Below are 20,644 nucleotides of genomic sequence, written 5' to 3'. Positions count from 1 at the left end.
TTTACAATCTACATTATGTTTAAATTTCCTATATAATTATTTTGATGGTCCAACAAAATTATTTTCAGATCTGTACCTATCTAAATTTTTAGATATTTCAGCAATACTATTCTTCATTTCAGCAAAATTTTTGAAACGCAAATTTCTTTCGTATCAAAGTCACAAATAATAAAAAGGAATCCAAGATTAAATATCATAATGTTTTATAATTTTTTCATTTTAAGACATAATCCATGAAAGTTTGTTCATGGATTCATTGTACCATATTCACTTATAGTATGGTTGTAAGAATATTGATATGTAAACGTATATCTGATAATTTTTAAAATTCATTACCTCATTAATAAAAAATTTTATCACTCACCGAACGATGCGTAAGTAGAGTTATCGATCACACATAGCTATGATGATTCTACAACATATAAACATGAATTACAAATTAAAATGCTCAAAATAATCAATGATTTAAAAGACTACTTTTTATGCGCAGAATTTTTAAATCACTTTTCAATTAAATATCTATTGAAATGATTGTTCAAAAAATATCTCCATGAAAATTAACTTTTTCAGTGTTTCAGATTAATTGTTTTCTGTCTAATTATTATTTTTAAATCGAAATAAAATAATCCGAATAAACGGAAAGGAGAGGCTAATTTTATTATAAGTAAACTATGATGTTTACCGCAAAGTTGCTTCATCGGCAATTGATGTCTCTCCTACATCTCCTTCTCCTTTCAGATTTTCAAATTTCTTCCTTTAACTTCTCACAAATTATTAGATCCTTATTAGGTTGCACACACGATACACAATCACGGAATTAGTGTAGTACTTCTGTACAACACTAATCTATAATATATACGAATATGTTCAAATGTGAATAATGTCTAAGATAAATATATTGAAGAATAATTTTCTTTAAGTTTACGTACGCAAGTAATTTTATTTATGATTTGAAATTAAATTTTTTGATATAAAATTTACTGCGAAATGCGCGTTCGATCAAATTATCATACAATTATCGAAATTTATTATATTTCAGTGAAAAAATATAGAAGTTAGTAAATAAATGCAAGTTTCGCTTATTAAATGAGTAACGACGCCACCTCATCCGGAGCCAATATATCTAATGATAGCTACATTTACGATAAGTATCTTTGTTTAACCTACAGGATAAACAAGAATACCTATTGTACAGGTTATGTTCTAAATGCAATGTAAACATAGCTAATACGTCTATTCTATTACAATGCAATGCGCGTATACTATTTATGCTCGAAATATATGAAGAATAGGACGCATAGCATCGTCGTCGCTCCGTCACTTTTGACGCGTGAAGTTGCTTGCGGTCCGCGCAGGAAACGAAGTCTTCTCGTTATTCAACGCGACACGTTTCATTTACAGGACGCGACAGCTCGGGATAGATTGGCTATGATAAGATATTCGCGACATTCGTAATAAGTTGCTTTGTCAATTATTCATATTACAATACACCTTCAATCGGATAAATATTGAAATATGCGTTTTAATAATTATATTAGTAATATATGAGCATGAAATTGATATTTCGCGTCAGTTGAATATTGCAAATGGAAGTACAATGATAATATAAGTTTTTTTACCAATTAAACGCTACGCCAAAAGTATTTTTCGCAATACTCGTTTCATAGAATCAAAAGTAATAAAGCGTAAACTTTGATGATGCATAAAGTTAACCGCGCGCAAAAAAAATTAATACAGATCGACGGACAAGACGTGACGCCTGTCATCTGTCACTCGTTGCGATCTTATTAAGATGACGAAGTAGCGTCATTTTGTGCGCGCGGTCAACCTCATGCATCATCAAAGTTAATGCGGCGTACTATTTGATTCAACTGAATGAAAATATTGCGGAAAATTTCGATCGAACAACCAATGTACTAGTCCTATTACATCTACATTACGTAATATTTAAAATATTATAGGAAATTCACGCGAAAACATAGCGATATTAATAATTATGTACATATTACGTAACATTAAATATTTTATTTACACATAAGACATGTTAAAAGTTCGAAAAAGTGATCGGTTCTTAAACATTTCTCGCGTCGCATGTGAAAGAATCAGAAATTTGACAATATTTATGTTACCTTGTTAGTATATATGTTAGTATTGTTAATATAATTCGAATGCGCAATCCTTCGAGCCGTTTTCCATCGTTTTATTATTCTCTATAGGAACAATATTTCTGGAGATCAGGATACTTCAGGAGAAAAGGTCCGCAATTCGAAGTCAGGAGTGTGAGATATTTCAACGTAATATTACAGGACTAGCAAGCCTATCCCCCGACCGAACCGCAGAGTCGTAAAGTCGCAAAAATGCGAGATCGCGAATTACACGTTATTTATAGGAGCCGCGGAATCTCGAACCCCACTATTCTCAAACCAACCAATGAGCACGAGTCTTGCTATATTCAAGCACTTATTGAATCGCGCTAGCTTTCAGATAAGATATATAAACGCTATGCACAGATTCTCAGTCCTTAGTCTTTTTTGGAATTGGAGATATTTTCCGGAGAATCCTGTATGTATTCAGAACACTTATGTTAGCGTGTATTTAACACATAGTTAATGTTGAAAGCGCGTTCTGAATACGGAAATTATATTCTTTCTGAAAATAAAAAAATTTAGACTAAAGAATGGAATTGAAGAGACACAGTATGAAAGAAAAATTGATCTTATAAAATAATAAAGCAATTATAATTTATATTACACTTTTTAAAGTAATCTAGTGCATATAATTTAGCACTACAATTTAGTACGGATTCGGACCACATTTATTTACGATATCGTGATTTTATCGCCAATACGTAGCTATGTAGTTCGTATATCGAAAATATATATATACTGGCGCTAATGTACGGATTTCGACGATTGTATATGAAATCATATTCTTTTTAGATCCACGTGACACGTGACACTCGATTGGTGCTATTTGGTTAGTATCATTTAGTACCGGCGTTGTTTTTGTAGGTTAAGTTGAAATTACTTGATATATTCGTCATATTGATCATTATTTCAATTAATATTGTAACGTAATTGTATAAATAACTAAATCACAATATGGTTGTATTTACTTGCAACCATTGCGGCGATTCATTAAGAAAGCCCAAAGTGGCTATACATTATCAGCAGAAATGCCGGAATTCACCCTTCCTGACCTGCGTGGACTGCCTAAAGGATTTTCGGTAAAAATTTAATTGAAAGAAGTAGCTCTTTTTTTAATGTAGGGACAACCTCAGATATTTCTGAAATATATTCTTCTGAAATATATTTTACGGATCTTGAGATGCAGAAATCGAAGAAATTATAGAAACCTGAAATAGAATTTTCTTATCATTTGAATATCATGTTCGAAATACTATCAAATTTTAAAAGAATCAATAACATATCTTTGCTAAATATTTAATAAGTTTCCAACGTCAGCTGATATTAATAATCACATTAATATTTTTAACTTTAAGAAATGACGAGTATGTTACACACACTAAATGTATCACTGAAGCTGAAAGATATGGCGCAAAAGATTATGTTCCAAAACCTAGCGCAAATAAGGGCGAGCGCAAACAGCAAGAATGGATTAACATTGTTAATGACTTGCTGACTGGGACAATAGAATTATCACACTTAGAACGGAACTTTCTGAATACCTTGTCAAAATATGAGAATATACCAAGAAAGAAGGCTAAATTTCTTAACTTTGTGCACAATGCGATAGGCAATCGTATAAATGCAACAATCGTGGAGAGCGTTTGGAGCAAAATGGAGAATGCACATAAGCAGAGTCAACAAGTAATTACAAAGGTTTCAGAAGATCCTATACAAAATCAGGAACAGAATAAAGGTGAATGTTCGTCTTATAATAGATTTGTTTATTTAATGGAAGAATTTCTTATGGTTGTGTCAAAATTCACTGCCAGCACTAAAGATCTCTAGTTTATATTATATGCACTATAATTTTCAGCACTGAGAGTGAATTTTGGAATACATTCTTTGTAGATCTGTTTTTTATCATTGCATTGAATTATATTAAAACTTTTTATGTCGCTTTTGCCAAACTTTTGATATATCTATTTTATTTTGACTACTTTCCTTCTATAAGACACAATCGATACAAGTGTCGTTTCATTAAGTTTTCATTTAGTGACACAAGTTGACACAAATGTCTTGATATTCCATGAGTAACAAAGATAAAATGATATTTGTCAACTTGTATCACGAAATGGAAAGATTTTTTCGTTATTTATTGATTGCTAAAAAAGATAGAACAATATTTGAGTCGATTGTGTCCCCTGAAAGGAAAACAGTCTTTATATTTAAATATATTCAAATTCATCTACAAAAAATAGACCCAATATGAATTATATAAGAACGAGTAAGTCTGTTTTTTTTAGCTGAACTTGCATAGTTCATTTTTTTCTTCAAAAAAGTGAAAAAAGAAGAAAGATAAATCATGCAAGAAGTTCAGCTAAAAGAAAGATTTAATATTATATATAATAAGAATTTATAAAATACACACAAGTCATATATTTATTCTTCTTTATAGATGAGATGACATGTCTCCAAAATATAGATTCTAATAACTCATTTGACAATCAAAATCTCGCTGAAAATCAAAATAATGAAAATATATGCAAAGAAAATAATTCTGTGAATCATCAAGATGGAAATGATGAAGCATGTGGGATAACTAACGGTTACCTACATGAGAGACGAAGTAAATCTAAAAAACGGAAATTGGAATCAATCAGCATTCAATCAGAGGAAGATCAAATAATTGCAAAAATTAGTAAACGATCTAGTTCGGATAATAGAAGTGACGTTGCTATGTTCCATTGGAAGAAAACTATTTTAGATGTTTTACAATCTAAAGGTGAAATTCCTTTAAAAAAACTACAAACTAAGGTTATGAAAAAATATATATGTTACGTTTTTAGCTTAAGTGATACCTTCAAACTGACTGAATATAAAAAAGCTATTGCAAAGTTTTGCAAAACAATAGAAAAGTTAGAAAAATCAACTGCAATATGTATTTCAGAAAATAAAGTAAAATTACTTTAGTTATCATTTATCTTTATACAAATTATATATAATAATTATTATATAATAAACAAAAATTATATAATAATAAAAAAACATTTCATCAGCAGTTTTTTTGAAATTTTTTTATTAAATGTATGACAGTAAATTAATGCTAGCGTCTTTTATCTATATCAATTTTTTGTTTTTTTTATCATTCATAAATTTCATAATTACGTGTGGATGTATAAAAGTTTATAATAAAATGACTATTATTTCATTTATTATATAAAAGTCTTTTTTAATACATAGTTTATGACAAATATTTCTTACAATAAATTCTTAAATTAAGACAGCTGTTGGAAGATATGTGATTTTATTACGTACATGAGCACATATTGATATTTTTTAAAACACGAATCTTTTATAAACAGAATTTAATATATACAATTAATTTTTTTTTAATACATTGATGTCAAGTTATTCTTGATTAATGTGAATCGGATGGAAAGTCATGTAAGAATTTTTCGGAATACCAAGCATGATCGCTCATAGTTGCTAAAAGACCCTTTGTAAGTACTTTGGCGTCATTACTTCCAAAATAGATTGGTTGTTGATCGTATAACTGTGTCACTGTTCCTCCCAAAGCACTACAAGAAATATAAGAAATAAATATATAACAAATAAATATTATGTAGTATTAAGGCAAAATACTTAGATAGCAATACCTAAGAATTGCAGTGCCTGCACATATATCCCATTTCTTGATAGCAGTTGTATGAACGTACGCTGTCGCATTACCAGCAGCTACCTCCAAAAATTTGTATCCTAAAATGAAATGTCTTATATTTGTGTATTCTATATAAAATTGCTAATGACAAAAATTGAAGGCATGAAAAGAATATGGGGCTGAAAAATGAAAAATTAAAAACAATGAGGAAATTAAATGATTAGAAAAATATGCATCATGTGCAAATTATCTTCACTAATCACAAGTCTTTAATAGCGAATTATAGAAATAAAACGGTATTGAAAAAATTTTTCACCTGCACCAGCAGCAGAAATAATTTTAGCATTGTCGCCAAAGGCAATTTTAGATGTATTTTTTACTTGTCCAGCGTGTGAAAGAGATACAATTAAAATAGGTGTTTTATTGTCTTTTACCTGTTCAACAAAGATTAACTAAATAATTTTTCAAAATTGATTATAACTTTTTTTTATTAAATTACTTTCACAATTACCTTAGGTAAATTTTTCAAGTTTCTTGATACGCCATGATTGCTCCATGTCCAGAATAAACTGTAATTCTGTTTTGTCTCAAACGGTTTATATATAACACCAATAATTGGTTGTCCTTTGATGGCTATGCATACCATAGTAGATACATATTGCAGTAAATTTTCTAAAAACATACACAAGACATTATGCAAAAACTGTCAAACTTGGTTGGTAAGAAACTACATCAAACTATAAATATAAAATGTTCCAGAACCATTGAATATCTTTCTAATTTGTTCAAAAAGTTTTGTGTCTAACATTTGAAAAAAAAGAACTGGATGGATCTGGTACAAAGTTTTGATATTTTAATGGTTTTTCAAGTTTTCAATTATATGTCAAATTACTGCATCTATACATTAAATTATTTATTAAGGAATAAGCTTTACCCGCAACTTCTTAATATTTCTGAGATTGTTCATATAGAGTTTATATTATTATTGGAACTGGACATGATTTTCTGTATTATATTAGGTCCAAAAAATTCTATTGTTTGATCCTGAAAACAATCGATGTTTCAACATCTAGCCATAAACAATCGCGAAAATATTAATTTCAAATTGCAATTGCAGGTAATACATTTTCTTTGTATTCATTGTTTATAAATTATCTTTGATTAGAATATCTTGTGAAATTTGTGACCAACTTATTGATTGTAACATGAATATGTTCAAACATAAAAATGCATAAATATTGGTCATCTTAAACATAACTTCTTGCCATAAATGACCTGAAAAGTAATTTTGTTAGAAGTATTGGAATTTATAATGGCAAAAATGTATCTTTACCTGTAAATTCTTTGGTGGCATCTAGAGGATCTATCCAGATTGTTACATCATTAACATTTGCAATATCGTCATTTATATCATAACCTTCAATACTTTTAACAGAATTCTTAATGTCTTCAACTACAATTTTATCACAATCTTGCGATGTTTCTTCTGATATCACAGTAATCCCTGGAAATGCTTCTGTCAAAGAGCGATACATAGCACAGTGAGACCTATAATCTGCTGCTGTTACTGGATCATTTACGCCTTTAAAAGAGATACAGAAGAAAAATCATTATACATCACTGTTTTATATCAAAGTTCATTGAATTAAAAAAAACAGATTATATAATATAAAAACATAATTCAAGAAATAGAAATGTTACAAACTTATCTAATGTATCATCACATATATATCAAATTATATCAATGTTACCTTCTTTCGTCTGTCCTTTGCTCTCTATTTTGAATTTAATCTGATCATGCACTGCTATCACTTGCAGTCCCCCAATCTCTGCCGCTCTTATCGCAGCGGCGAGAAGCTGCTTCAGAGATACATCTTTATCATTCCCATGCCGATTCGTACAGAAATAGATGATGCCTAGAAGTACGAGCGCGCACAAAAGTAACTTTTGCATACGCACGCTCATTCCGCCGTTTACTGGCGTATTAACGTGTGACTAGTTAGTCGTGAAACAGCAAGATTTATATGACTTTGCAAGCCTTCAATATAACCACAGGAAGCCTGTAAAAATAAATACATGTAACGCATACAATTTTTTATATATAAATGTTTTATATATATATACACACACATGCATATGTGTGTGTATGTGTGTATGTATGCATAAAACAATGCTTGTTAAATAAATACAAAAGCATAAAATCAATGCTTGTTAAATAAATAAAAAATCAATGCTTACGAAACTTACTAATTGCATATACATATTAGTAAGTTTGTATAACTATTGTATAACTTCATTAATAAAAATATTAAAAGACAAACGCTTTTTTCCACTGTAACATTGACACGGGACGATTTATTCCTAACCTCTTTTACGAGCATATATGAGGTTTAAAGAGATAATGTTATACAAGCATGATTTGCGATAAATTTTTAGATATTGTGCCAAATGAATTCTTCTTCCTGCAAAATGAAAAAATCAAGAAGTTTCCGAAATGTCCTTTTTTAGTTAATTTTCACGAATAATTAATCATTAAAGAAGAAGACATTTATTCTCGCTATTTTTGATCATAAAGTTTGCAGGAGATAAACAAGAGACAAGGGCTATTTACTTTGGTTGCACTTTTTTACACTTTGTTTACATTTCTTTTTTCTTTCCATATACATGAATTTATTTCAGTTATTTAAATTCAGAAAATGTGTAGCTAAAATGATCGGACCAATATCGTATTCGTCGCTTAAAAACTGGACATAATGGTTCATAAATATAACATATGCTCTCTGCACTCTTATCTTACTCTCTTTGTTACTCCAAATAAATCATATATATTTTTAAAGTAGGTAAACTTATATTAAATATTCAGATTTTATACACAAATTCTAATATCGATATACATACGATCCGTTTATTTTTAAAATTCATAATTCGACGTTTTGCAAATTTTTCAATGGAAAACAAGTTTCCCATATCTACTTCTGAATTTCTTCCCTCGACATTTCCTATGTCTTTTTCTGAATTTTTTCCCTTGACATCTTTCCTACTTTTCGAGTTTTGATATAATTCTAAAGAATTAGGATTATTATGAAATGAAGAGAGGGATGGAGAAACGATTTGTGAATTGTTCGAGAATCGACCAAGCTATGACTATGAATACATGAAAGAAATTTTCGGAAGGGGAAAAAGAGAAGAAGGAGTAGAAAAAAGTAGCGACAAAGTGAACTTACCAAAGAAAAAGCTAGATGAGAAGAATATGCGTCGATACACCTAACACCACGTGTTCGATTTCTCTCTTTCTCTCTCTATCACGCGTCTTCAAAATGCGCAATTGCGTTCTCACATTTTGCTGAAACAGAAATTATGTTTGTACACACCCACATATATATATTATACATATATATATACGATATGCACATACACATGTAGATGAGAGATTTATTAAAGGGGTAGATTAAAGGGAGATACCTTCTGCGCAACATGCGCGCGTCTTTCGGAGATGGATCTGATGGATGAGGAATCAGAAGGGACAGGAGGCTGAAAAAGTAAGAAACGCAGGAGGAATCATAATACCGTACGAACGATTAAAGGAAGAATGCATCGAAATCTTGACTTTCAGGACGAAAAATTCAATTTCGATTCGAAATACATCCTATTGAGAAGAGATGTGCAAAATTCTCTTGAGAGTCTATACTTGTATTTCTGCGTCATCGCAATGACAAATTGAAATTTATTGCAGATATTTTTCTGTATTAGTCTCGCTATCTTTTTGGTTGTCTCATTCTCTTTTTGACTATCTTCCTCCCTCCTCCATTCTTCTTTCCCGGATCGCTCTCGGTCGCTTCCCGCTAAAACTAAACATTAGCTAACTTAGAAGGGGTGAGACAAGGCGGACAAGGTGCCAGCACGGTGGCCACGCGAGCGCCTTCGTGAACTTCGGTTGGCGCGCGAAGCTGCGTGCGGGCAAAACAAACGCGGTTCTCCACTTTTGTTTGTCGGACTCGACTGTGGAGTAGTCTGCTTTGATTGCGACGAAAATTTGCGAATGCTGCCGCGTTATACGGAAAAGGAAAAGGAACAAGAAGACCAGAACCTTGGTCTGTGGGAAACGACCGATACTCAGGGTCTTCCCCACCTTGTCCTAAAGTAGAACATTCTGAGGACCGTGCAGACAGTGCAGTGTTGCATTGCTTACAGATCTTACAGTACAGACACACGCAATACAGGTATATTTGTGTTCCGGACGGAATCGCTTCCCGATTTGTGACGCGGAGAGAATTGCTTGTTCTTTTTCTCTCTCTCTCTTTCTCTCTCTCTCTCTCTCTCTCTCTCTCTCTCTCTCTCTTCCACTCCCTCCTCTCTGTTAGGAAAGCGCCGCAGTAAGCTTCGGAGTGTCGGACATATTCGCCCTCCTGGCAACGAAAACTCGGTATCCAGGTTGTGGAAGTCAGCACGTACAAAACCTATTTGGAAGTGGCTGAGAAGAAGAGTCGCGCCGGTTCGCGCGCGCGGCGTGAGATGAATAGTGATCGGTAATCGGATTGTTGCGTGGAAGGCAAGCAAAAGAAAGGAGACGCAACGAGATGGCGACCTCGAATGCGACCTTCCAGAGAATGCTGAAGGCGTTGCGAGATAATAACAATACCAGGGACAAGCGCGATGCTTTGCTCTATATCGCCAGGTAAAATTATCGCGAGTATGCTCCGAGAGAGACGAGGATAACATAACCAAGTACTGCGATGAGATCCCCATGTTTGACACACGAGGTGAACGTTAGATTAGGATAAACGAGGCAACAATCATTCAGTTAATTGTAAAGATTATGGATATCGGATCTGACTCCGACTGCTTGCCTTTCAAAAAATACAGTGACACGAGTTTGTCACTTTTCATTTTGTCTTTGTTATTTATTTAATGTCACAAGAAGATAATATTTAGAATGTCATTTGTGTGGACTATGTCTCTAAAAAAAAGCAGCCTTTACTACATTATATTTTTTGCATCTTGTTTTATCTCGTGTTAGTTAGGATTCGAGAGAAAAGAGGAAAAAATTGCGAGAAAATATGAAAGAGGAAAAAAAAAACTTACAGAAAGATTTATTAACAGTATCTTTTTTTCATGTTGTAAATTTAACTGTCTTATAGAATGAATTTTGAATAAATATAAAATTGAAAAATTTAGATTTTTAATGTTGTTAATATTGTTAATGTTCACTATAAATTTACCAAGGAAGATTTGTCTGATTTAGTATAAGATCACGAATGGAACGCAATAACATTGTATTACTTAGAAATATATATTATGTACATTATATATACATTTGTATTATTGAATAAAGATATTGAATATATTTGCGTGTATATATGTGATAAAAAATTTTCCTTGATGTCTTGCAATAAAGACTCTATGTTTGTCTTATAGTCAAGCTAGAAAGTTAGAGACATGTGGTATTATTAAAGAAGAACGATACAAGGATTTATTAAAGCTGGTTATAGAATCGTTCACAAAGAGCGATGGAACCTTTCAAATTGAAGCATTGGCAGCATTCAATACCATCATGCATGAGTTTCGTACACATTCTTTACATCTTTTTGAATCAATGCTACAGACAGACTTAAAAACAAGGTTTGTTTGGTTAAATTTGTTATAAAAATTTATACATTCTATATAATGTAACAAAATACTAGTCTCTCCCTTGATTTTAGATTAAAAATATTCAAACTGTTGGAGGTATTAGATGACAATGCTATTTCTGCAGCTGCTAATGACGGACAAGCTCTAAATTTTTTTAAGAGCTGCTTGATTAATATACAGCCTACTTTAATGGAATGGTTAACACCAACAGCATGTGTGGATAATTTGCAAATGTTGACAAAGATTGAACAACAGCTTTTATCGGATGAACAAAAGCTAGAGGAAGAAGTAAACTATAGTGCACTTGCTCTTTTGAGAAGATTGTACAGAATGGCTTCTATAACATTTGATCAAAGTGTTCAAAAGGTATAAATATGATGTCATGAACAATTTTTCAAATTACATTCAGAATTGGAAATATTTGTTTTTTTTCTTTTTTAGTTTGATACATTACTGATGGATAAAGTTGTAACATTGGCCTATATGGGACACAAGCGCCAGCGGGGTCCCGCTTTGAAACTTTTGCAACAAGCTCTTACAACAAATTCGTCAGCTCATATTTGTAAAGAGTATCCTGATATATGGACACAATATAAGACCAATTTACAATCTGCATATTACAAACGCATGTTGCTGTTAGTAGCGGCATGTGAACTGGATTGGACTACACAATGGAACACTACTATCCAATTCCTTGGCACAGATCTTCATCGTGGTGCTAATCTTATAAATAATTTACTGAGTGTCGAGGAAAAGGCCTTCAAGTCTACTGATCCTATTATACGCAGGTGAAACTATTATATTGCAGCTCTACAATTAAATTTTAATTCTTAATTATCTATGACAAACTAATCGATTTTTTATTATATTGCAGACAAGCTTTTCTTTCGTGGAGATTATTGATTGACAATTTCGCTTTAGATCATCAAGAACTTGCTACTGCTAGAAGAATAAAATTACTCTGTATTCCACTAAATGCAAAGAATAGTAAAACTGAATTAATTGCATTGACAAAACTAGAAGTTTGGTGGCATTTAATTGTTAAATTGTATAGAGATATTGAGAAATTTGCTACTCCCGTTATCACACAATTTTTAAATTATTGCTTTGGACCACTTGGGGATACACCATTGCTTTCTTCCAAATTTGACGTTGTTGCTTCTCCAGGCAAAAGATTTTTTAAAACAAAAATGGTTGCTGTGGATGCTTTGGGTCAATTACTTGTCGCAAAGGAAGATCTTGTTTCAGTTTGTTCTCCAATGTTAGAAGAAAGACTTCCTCATGCTATATCTTATGATGTATTTCGAGAATGTTCCAAAAGCATTATTCATAGTATAGCAGAGGCCTTGCTCATTCTTGGTCAAATTACAGATAAAGAAATGAAATATCGTTTTCAGCTTGGTAAAACGCTATGGACAAGTTTGATGATATATATACGAACTGTTAAACTTACAACAAAGGTTAATTAATATATGTTTAACTTTCTTGTTCTTGTGACACAAAACACATGTATATAAAATAAGAATTTTGACTATTATTTTACATACTGAATTTTACTGAATTTTACAGGACCATTTGTATAGAGATGTGATAGTAGTTGTAACTGAATTGGGAAACCATATAGACAAACTCATGGTGAGAAATATGATATTTGATGTAGTTTTGCCAAGTCTTAATTGCATTATCGAAAAAACTGAATTTCATGATAATGCATTGCCAGAACTGGTATTAAAATTGTTAACGTCGCCAATACTCGATGAAGTGTTGTCACACATTTTATTCAAGTAACTTACATTAATTGTCAATATGTTTGTATGTAGTATATATTTTATATAAAACATTTATAAATCCGTATTATAGGAATCAAGACAGTAATACAATCAAGTGCCTTCTGGAGCGATGTGTTAGTTCAGAATTTTCATATTCCTCAGGTGTGCTTGGGTTTCTAGAAACAATAATGGAAAATTTGAAATCAGTATATATTAACAAAAAGTAAGTTTAAATAATTTTAATAATATATTTAATTGTTTAATCAACAATGTGTTTCAGGAGTACTAAAGAATCAGTTTATATAGATTTATGGTGTATAATAGCAGAAATTTTTACAAAATACATAAGAAGCACTGAAATCAATGGTGAGGATAACTTTAAAATTATGTTATCAGTTTTATCATTTCCTGTATATCTGGACGATATGACGCAGGTTTGTATAATTTTAAATATATTTTCTTTAGTACTATAATTTGCTGAAAACTGCTTTTTATATATAATAGGCTCAAACGAATCAATCAGTAATAGTGTGGAAAACTATGTACAAAGAAGTCGAATTGCATTCGGATTTGGTAACTACAATGAAACCAAATAAAATCTTACTCGATACTGCAAACATGATGCGGAATTGTTTAAGTACAAATACAAAATGTTGTACTTTTATTGCAAACTGCTTAGACATCTTATTGGGCACTGTTAATTACGAGTCTTTGTTGAGTATGTAGAATAAATAATTTATATAAAACGCTAATATTAATACTCAGAACATGATAATATATATTTTCGCATAATTTATGTTTTAGCTCAAGATGAAATTCCATCCATTTTACTATTAATAACAGACGTCATAACAGATTCTGTTAATGTAAACACTCGTAACACTATAATCGCTCTAAAAGCATTAACAGCTTTACTTAGTACCATATATGGACATAGTCTGCAAAAAATAACGTCATATCTATATAGTTGTAAATCAGTGATGGAACTTATACTTTCATCGAAAGTAGTGGGGTTGGTTAAAGAAGTACGACATCAATATTTTTCACAAAGCATTTGATTTTTACATTATCTAGTTATTTATTTTTGGCAATTTTATTTGTAGGTTACAGCCACATGGGAATGTATTGTCAGTATTTTTAAAGGACTAAAAAAATTAGATCACGAACTCTTATCGTCGTACAAACACGCAATTGTAACAGCCTTGCATCATACTAATTTAAATATAAAATATTCGGCACAATCTATTTTTAAAATTAGGAATAACTTGGACAGTACCGCTAAATGCATTTTAGATGAAATAGAAAAACTACATACAGAAAAACTAAAAGAAAAATCTTATATAAAACCTGATATGAAGAAAAAGACACAAACAGGAGATACAAAGGAGATGCATATAGTCGGAAGTTTTTTGAATAAAAAGTCAAATATCACAAAATCAGTATCCAGTAAATCATCTGAAAAAAGTGATAAAAATACACTTGTAGTACCTGAACCCAATTCGCAAGTAAATAATATTTTTTTATTTTACATTGAAAATGTTTTTGTATTTATTTAGCTAATATTTTTTATATTTTTAAATTTGTTATAGGATTATGTGTATATAAAAACAGATCTGAAATTTGATGTTAATCGTTTGACTGAGCATCAAAAAGAAACTTTGAAGAGGAAAAGAGATGATATACCGGCATTATATAATGATCTTTCTCAATCATCCTCGCAAAATTCTCAAAATTTGCAACAATGGTTTGATATTAAAGCCAAAGAGATTAATGAAATCGATAAAGTCAACAATAAAAAGAGCGATTCTACAATGCAGAAAGCCATTGATAATGATGCTAATAAGGAAAATAAAGTTACAGATAAACAAATAGAACTTTCTAATGTGACAGATAAAACAGCTGATAATGTTTGTAGTAACCAGTTGGAAAATATTGAGGAAAATACTGTCGAGATTAAGCAAAATGAAAATGCAATGAAAAAATTGAAAATCGATGAATCTAACGAAAAGCAGGATACATCAAAACAAACGAATTTGTCTTCACATGTAGCATCTACCAGTGAAAAAGATACTACATCAAAAGTAGATGAAAATGAAGATGTTATAATGACAATAGAATCTGTTCCAAAAAAATTGAATTTTGAATCTCGGGATGAGTTTCCCGAAGATGATAAAATGCATGAAGAAAAATCATCTCCGTCAGACAGTACTAAACGACGAAATCGTAATAGCATGACAAAATCAACTTCATTAAAAGACGATGAAACTGTCGAAACTCAAAAAGATTCAAGTATAACAAATATACATAGAACATTAAGAATGAAGACTACTCAGGGGAAACCTGGTACAAATAGTAAACAGAAGTCAGATGATGACACCGATATTAAAGAAAATGTTAATGAAAATAAGAAAGGCATTAAACGTAAGTTGTCGGATACTGAATCAGATACTGGAAGCGCTCAACGTCGAAAACGAAAATTAATTACATTTAAAAGCGATAATAGTGGTGAATCATCGAGAAGTAATGACATTTTTCCTGACATAAATATGGATAATGTGAGTCAACGTGTAAAAAATGAAATATCTCGTTTAAAGATTGATATGGTATTTGACTGTCCTGCAATAAATCGCCGTCGAGTCAAACATTTGGATGAAGGTGAAACGGTAGTACATGGATTAAGGAAATACGGGATACCTGATAATAAGAGCTTTAAATTGAAATCCGTCGTAGATGCGAAATCTGCTGATGGATCAAAGAGATCTCCAAAAGCGCAGGAGAGAAATACAAAAGATGTAGATGATACAGATCAAATCGCTAAGAGACGAAGTAGACGAAGCAAACAAGAGCCTAATAAAAATGATTTGGATGTTAATAAAGATATTAATAAAGAAATTAACAAAGACATTAATAAAGACGTCAATAAAGATAAAGATGTTAAGTCCAATGATATTACTGATAAGGTATCTGAATTTAAAAATGTTGATACAGGTATGACTCGTTTAATTTCGACATCCAGTCAAACTGATATTAGTGAAACTGGAAAATATAATATTAGTGAAGATGAAAGACGTGAAGATAATTTGAAATCTAACTCAAACGTAAGACTTGCGAAACTAAGCAAACAGAGTCAAGATGAAATCGAAGATGTCGTTGAAAGTTCGCAAGCTCCTAACGTCAGTTTAAAATTAGATAAAATATGTAGCGAAAAACAATGTTTTATCAAGATTGATAAAATGACTAATGTCTATGCTACTAAAACTTCTGATGCGATGGTTGATAAAAATTATGTACCTGAATCTGTTCCCATAGATTGCGATGATAATGATGTATCTGATCCATGTGACGAATTAGATGAAACTAATCCTGACAGTAATACAGAAACGAAAAACGAAGAAAACACAAATAACACAGATAAAGACTCGGTTGAGAAAACTGATAATTCTAATATGAATTTAATTTTAGAAGATCAAAAAACAATTGACAATTCATCATCGATTAAATCTACAAGTGTAATTACCTTTTCTTCGCCAAGAAGTAATAGCAAAATATTTTCTAAACCGAAACCTTTCACAGGGCGTGCTGCTCATATGCTGGGTTTAGTCACGAATCAGGCGCTACTCGAAAGTGATAACCCTGTTGTATTAGAGGAAGAATCATCCGTAAAAAAATTGAAAACGAAGGATACAGAGAATGAAATATCAACAAATAAAAAGACATCCGTGATTAAAGAAATAGATAAAATAGGTGGGCCTTCTGGCAGTCGGCAAGAAAAGATTTTCAGCAATATGAGATCGACTGATTATTCCGCATCTTCATCGACACATACGTTCACTACTTTGAAAAACGATGGCGAGAAGCTTTCATTTAAATTGAATGCATCAGATTCCTTATCAACGGAAAGTTCAGCTGACAAAGAAAATGAAAGAAATGTATCATTACATGAAAAGGAGGATCTACCAATACTGGAATGGTCAAGTGCTAATCCACCTTCTTTAACCGCATCTCCAAGTGCTAGTATTCTTAAACGTAATCGGTCAAGTCTACCAGATTTTAAATCTGGTCATGAATCAGATTCAGATATTTCAACTTCTAAGGTATTTTCTGTACATTTTATATTATTATATGTATGTTGTGTTTTCTGAAGAATAAACTAAATTAAAGATTATTTTTTATCTCATATTACATCTTTATTTTGTATGTTATTTTAAGACACTTTTTATTAAAATTTATTTTGAAGTTATAGATTTAAAATATATTTTGATATTTTTTTTTAGTTACAGCGAAAGCGAGTTAGTTTTGCAGATCCTCCGGTGTCAAAAGAAATGGGCTATGAAATCACTACTGCACAAAAAACGATTAAATATTCAATGACACGTTCCATGCCGAAGAAGGATTCTCCGATTAAGTTCAAGCAAACCAAACTTAAACTTGTATCATTTGATGACGCAGAGAAAATGAATGAGGATAATATTCAGGATGAAAACAGTACTGAAACGGCGGAGGTCGAGAAAAAGAATGAATCACTAATTAATAAAATATCTGAAGCATATGCAGAAGCTATGAATATTGATGAACAAATACTTGCAGATTCTCTAGAAAGTAGTAATATTATTAAAACAAATTTTTGTGCGAGGATTGATGTTGTCCATGAATTAGAATTAGCACAGGAAATTGAGACAATTACGAATCCAATTATCTCAAATCAAGATCAACGATCTTTATCGTCTGAAAATTCTGACAACACTTCGCCGATAGATGTCAGAACGGAAGATACTGAAACGCAGCAAGATATCTTTGATGGGATGAATGCAAAGATTAATGTCACGAATGATCAGACGAGTAATAATCAGACAAATAATAATCAGACGAGTAATGATCAATCGAGTAATGATCAGACGAGTAACAACATAAATATGGTCATCCAGAATAATTCGGTAGATTCTATCAAATTGAATGTGACTGATGATTCTGTGATAGACGCTTTACCCAATAAAGACGATAATCTGATAAATATGGAGGATACTGTAGACATCCAGAATATCACCGAATTAAATTCTACTGTAAATGCAGACGAGATATTCTGTGAAAAGCCGATACGCAGCAGTACGCAAGCGATAGAAAACTTGGCGGAACAGGATACTTTATCAGTAACGGACTCCATATTTGAGAGTTTATCCTCGACACAAGACCCTCAAAACCAAGAGATTACAAATAATACAGAACTTGATCCTGAATTTTTTGATTCCACGCATTCAATTTATCCAACATTATCATTATGCATGGAACCTATCAATACTATCATTGAACGATTGACTTATCCTCTTTGGAAAAATCATCTAATTACATACTTTGCAAACAGAGATATGCACACAATTGGTGATTTTGCTCGGTTATCGGAACGCGAAGTTGACAGAATGCCCGTGAAAGGTAAACCAAAAACTGAATTTGTGAAGAAGGTATTGGAGCAGTTTGAAAGTACATATAAACAAACGGAGCCTTCCGATAACGAGTCAAATGAAGTGAAGCAATTGCCTATTAAGACGATGGACGAAGAGTTAATCGTACCAATCACTTTGATATCTGATGTTGAAACAGGATCTGCAACAAATAATAATGAATTTTTAACTTGTAGTATACCATTTATCCAGCCCGCCGAGAATGTCTCGGATAATTTGTCGAGAGAGGATTCTACAGAAGACTCGGATAAAACAGAATCTATCACTAGTGATATAGATATTTCACTGGAACCCGTAGTTCCAGATAATCCTGATTTGCCAAACTTAGATACTATGAAGAAGGATGAACAAACAAGCGCGAAGATATCCATCATTGCTGAAATTTCAAAACCTGAAATGTCTACAGATAATGTCGAATCTGTGCCAATTCCTTCATCATCCTCTGAAATCATGTATGTCATCTTTTTTTATTTTATAAACAAGACATTTGCATTTTATTATATGGATAATTTAAAATATAAAAAAATTATTATATTTCTTTAAGCAGAACTACGAGCCAAGAAGCATTATCTTCAAATGCCAGTCTGGACATATCAAAAGATCCTATCGTATCTTCAAGTGCAATTGATGAACTTCTAATCACGCACTCTTCCATTGGTACCAGTACTGATGAAGTCGGTTCCACTACGTCGACTGTTCAAAAATCCACGAAATCTGTTGCGTCTCAAATGACGCTTGCAGAATTGCTGGACGAAATCGACTTAAATCAGGTGATGGAAAGCGCAGTTAGAAGATGCAGTCCCGAAGCAATTCTCCTACAATATAAGGTAAATTTTATTTTTCATATACTGATTGTACCGATTGTTCATCAAATAAACGGAAGATTAACTTTCAGGTGAAGATGGCACATTTGAAGGAGGGAGAACTATTGAAGGAAACGATCAAAATGCTCGGCTTGCAGAATAAACAACAAGTCAACGAGGCATCGTTAAAAGCAGCCTGCCGTGCGTGTGGCGTTAACAAAGTCCTTCTTAAATTGCCTGACATTTTTAGCCATGACAAACAATTCTTTGATAAGGTGCTCAAAGTATATAGCAAGAAACTCAACATAGCCGAGGGCCTAAACAATTTGGACTTTGATGAATTAAAAAGCACAATCTGTCAAAAATGCACATCGTCCCAAATCATTGAGATACTATCAGAGAAGCTAAAGCAGGAAGAAAAAGAAGGTATCAAGCAATCCATGCCGGAATTGTCGAGTTTGAATGCTATGTTACAAAGATTGCCGATGGACGTAATTATTAGTCATACTGTAGCAAATGAGGAACTTATTCCTGCGCCAGTAGTTCTCGACATTGCTTTGCAGAATAACAGCTCGGGAGACATAGCGCAAGCGTTAAAGCAGTCCCCCGTTATGACTAAACGCATTTTAGACGAACTGTGGACGTCCCAATTCACAATTGCGCATATTGAAGATGATGACGTATCCAAAGAGAGTTTACTTAATATTTTTAAGAGCATATGCTCTAAACTATCTACGCAAGAATTACTAGATGCGTATCATGAGGCTATGACGAATAAGCTTATCGAACTGAAGAATGTAAAGGATCTTAAGGACGAGAAAAAATAAATTGAATCGACAAATATTTCAGTTTAAGTGTCAGTATCAAATAATATGACTAAGTATTAATGCATCTCTTTCAGAAATTACTTTCTATACATATCTATTTATTTTAGAAATAAAATAAATAGATATGTATAGAAAGAAATTTCTAAGACTCGTCATTCGAGTCTAAGATTTGATCTTTATTTATAAACCATATAATATGGCTTCTGTGTCAATTTCTATTTTATATCTGATACTACTGATAATTTAATTGATTTTGCTTGCAAGTAATTGATTTTATTATATACACATATATTATACACATATATTTTATATATACATATATTTTTTCAGCATATATATAGTATATATTCAGCATATATATAGTATATAGTATA

At 31.8% G+C, this 20,644-nt stretch overlaps 3 protein-coding genes across 7 annotated transcripts in view; 2 read left to right on the top strand and 1 right to left on the bottom strand.

The window, feature by feature from the left end:
- Positions 1-3,091: 3,091 nt before the first annotated feature.
- LOC108686024 (cell growth-regulating nucleolar protein) lies at positions 3,092-5,099 on the top strand. Its single transcript, XM_018191066.1, has 3 exons — positions 3,092-3,226; positions 3,503-3,882; positions 4,585-5,099. The coding sequence occupies exons 1-3, from the start codon at positions 3,102-3,104 to the stop codon at positions 5,097-5,099; spliced, it is 1,020 nt and encodes a 339-aa protein (XP_018046555.1). The 5' UTR covers positions 3,092-3,101.
- A 224-nt stretch (positions 5,100-5,323) lies between these two features.
- Positions 5,324-9,506, bottom strand: LOC108686015 (putative inositol monophosphatase 3). Of its 5 annotated transcripts, none has more exons than XM_018191056.1 (8): positions 9,476-9,506; positions 9,012-9,130; positions 7,539-7,847; positions 7,121-7,369; positions 6,299-6,459; positions 6,104-6,221; positions 5,786-5,885; positions 5,324-5,707 (listed from the first exon to the last, which is right to left on the bottom strand). In XM_018191056.1, exons 3-8 carry the CDS (start codon positions 7,750-7,752, stop codon positions 5,548-5,550), a joined length of 1,002 nt encoding a protein of 333 aa, XP_018046545.1. In that variant the 5' UTR covers positions 7,753-7,847; positions 9,012-9,130; positions 9,476-9,506; the 3' UTR covers positions 5,324-5,547. The 5 variants fall into 5 exon arrangements, with proteins under 5 accessions (XP_018046545.1, XP_018046541.1, XP_018046543.1 ...); XM_018191052.1 differs by lacking the exons at positions 9,012-9,130; positions 9,476-9,506 and adding exons at positions 8,035-8,249; positions 8,399-8,416; XM_018191054.1 differs by lacking the exons at positions 9,012-9,130; positions 9,476-9,506 and adding exons at positions 8,109-8,249; positions 8,399-8,416.
- A 658-nt stretch (positions 9,507-10,164) lies between these two features.
- Positions 10,165-20,644, top strand: part of LOC108686071 (telomere-associated protein RIF1-like) — an 11,108-nt gene continuing 628 nt past the window's right edge. The window contains exons 1-15 of the mRNA XM_018191151.1: positions 10,165-10,462; positions 11,203-11,406; positions 11,487-11,781; positions 11,857-12,203; positions 12,290-12,875; positions 12,985-13,199; positions 13,276-13,407; positions 13,465-13,618; positions 13,689-13,902; positions 13,989-14,209; positions 14,288-14,689; positions 14,774-17,278; positions 17,459-19,092; positions 19,188-19,467; positions 19,536-20,299. Coding sequence (XP_018046640.1) covers positions 10,365-10,462; positions 11,203-11,406; positions 11,487-11,781; positions 11,857-12,203; positions 12,290-12,875; positions 12,985-13,199; positions 13,276-13,407; positions 13,465-13,618; positions 13,689-13,902; positions 13,989-14,209; positions 14,288-14,689; positions 14,774-17,278; positions 17,459-19,092; positions 19,188-19,467; positions 19,536-20,270 — 8,022 coding nt within the window. The 5' untranslated portion in view covers positions 10,165-10,364 and the 3' untranslated portion in view covers positions 20,271-20,299. The remainder of the gene's footprint in view (positions 10,463-11,202; positions 11,407-11,486; positions 11,782-11,856; positions 12,204-12,289; positions 12,876-12,984; positions 13,200-13,275; positions 13,408-13,464; positions 13,619-13,688; positions 13,903-13,988; positions 14,210-14,287; positions 14,690-14,773; positions 17,279-17,458; positions 19,093-19,187; positions 19,468-19,535; positions 20,300-20,644) is intronic.

The sequence above is a fragment of the Atta colombica genome, unplaced genomic scaffold (assembly GCF_001594045.1).
Source record: "Atta colombica isolate Treedump-2 unplaced genomic scaffold, Acol1.0 scaffold163, whole genome shotgun sequence".
Classification (NCBI taxonomy): Eukaryota; Metazoa; Arthropoda; class Insecta; order Hymenoptera; family Formicidae; genus Atta; species Atta colombica.
The sequence above is the reverse complement of the archived record's forward strand: the minus strand, read 5'-3'. Positions and strand labels throughout refer to the sequence as shown.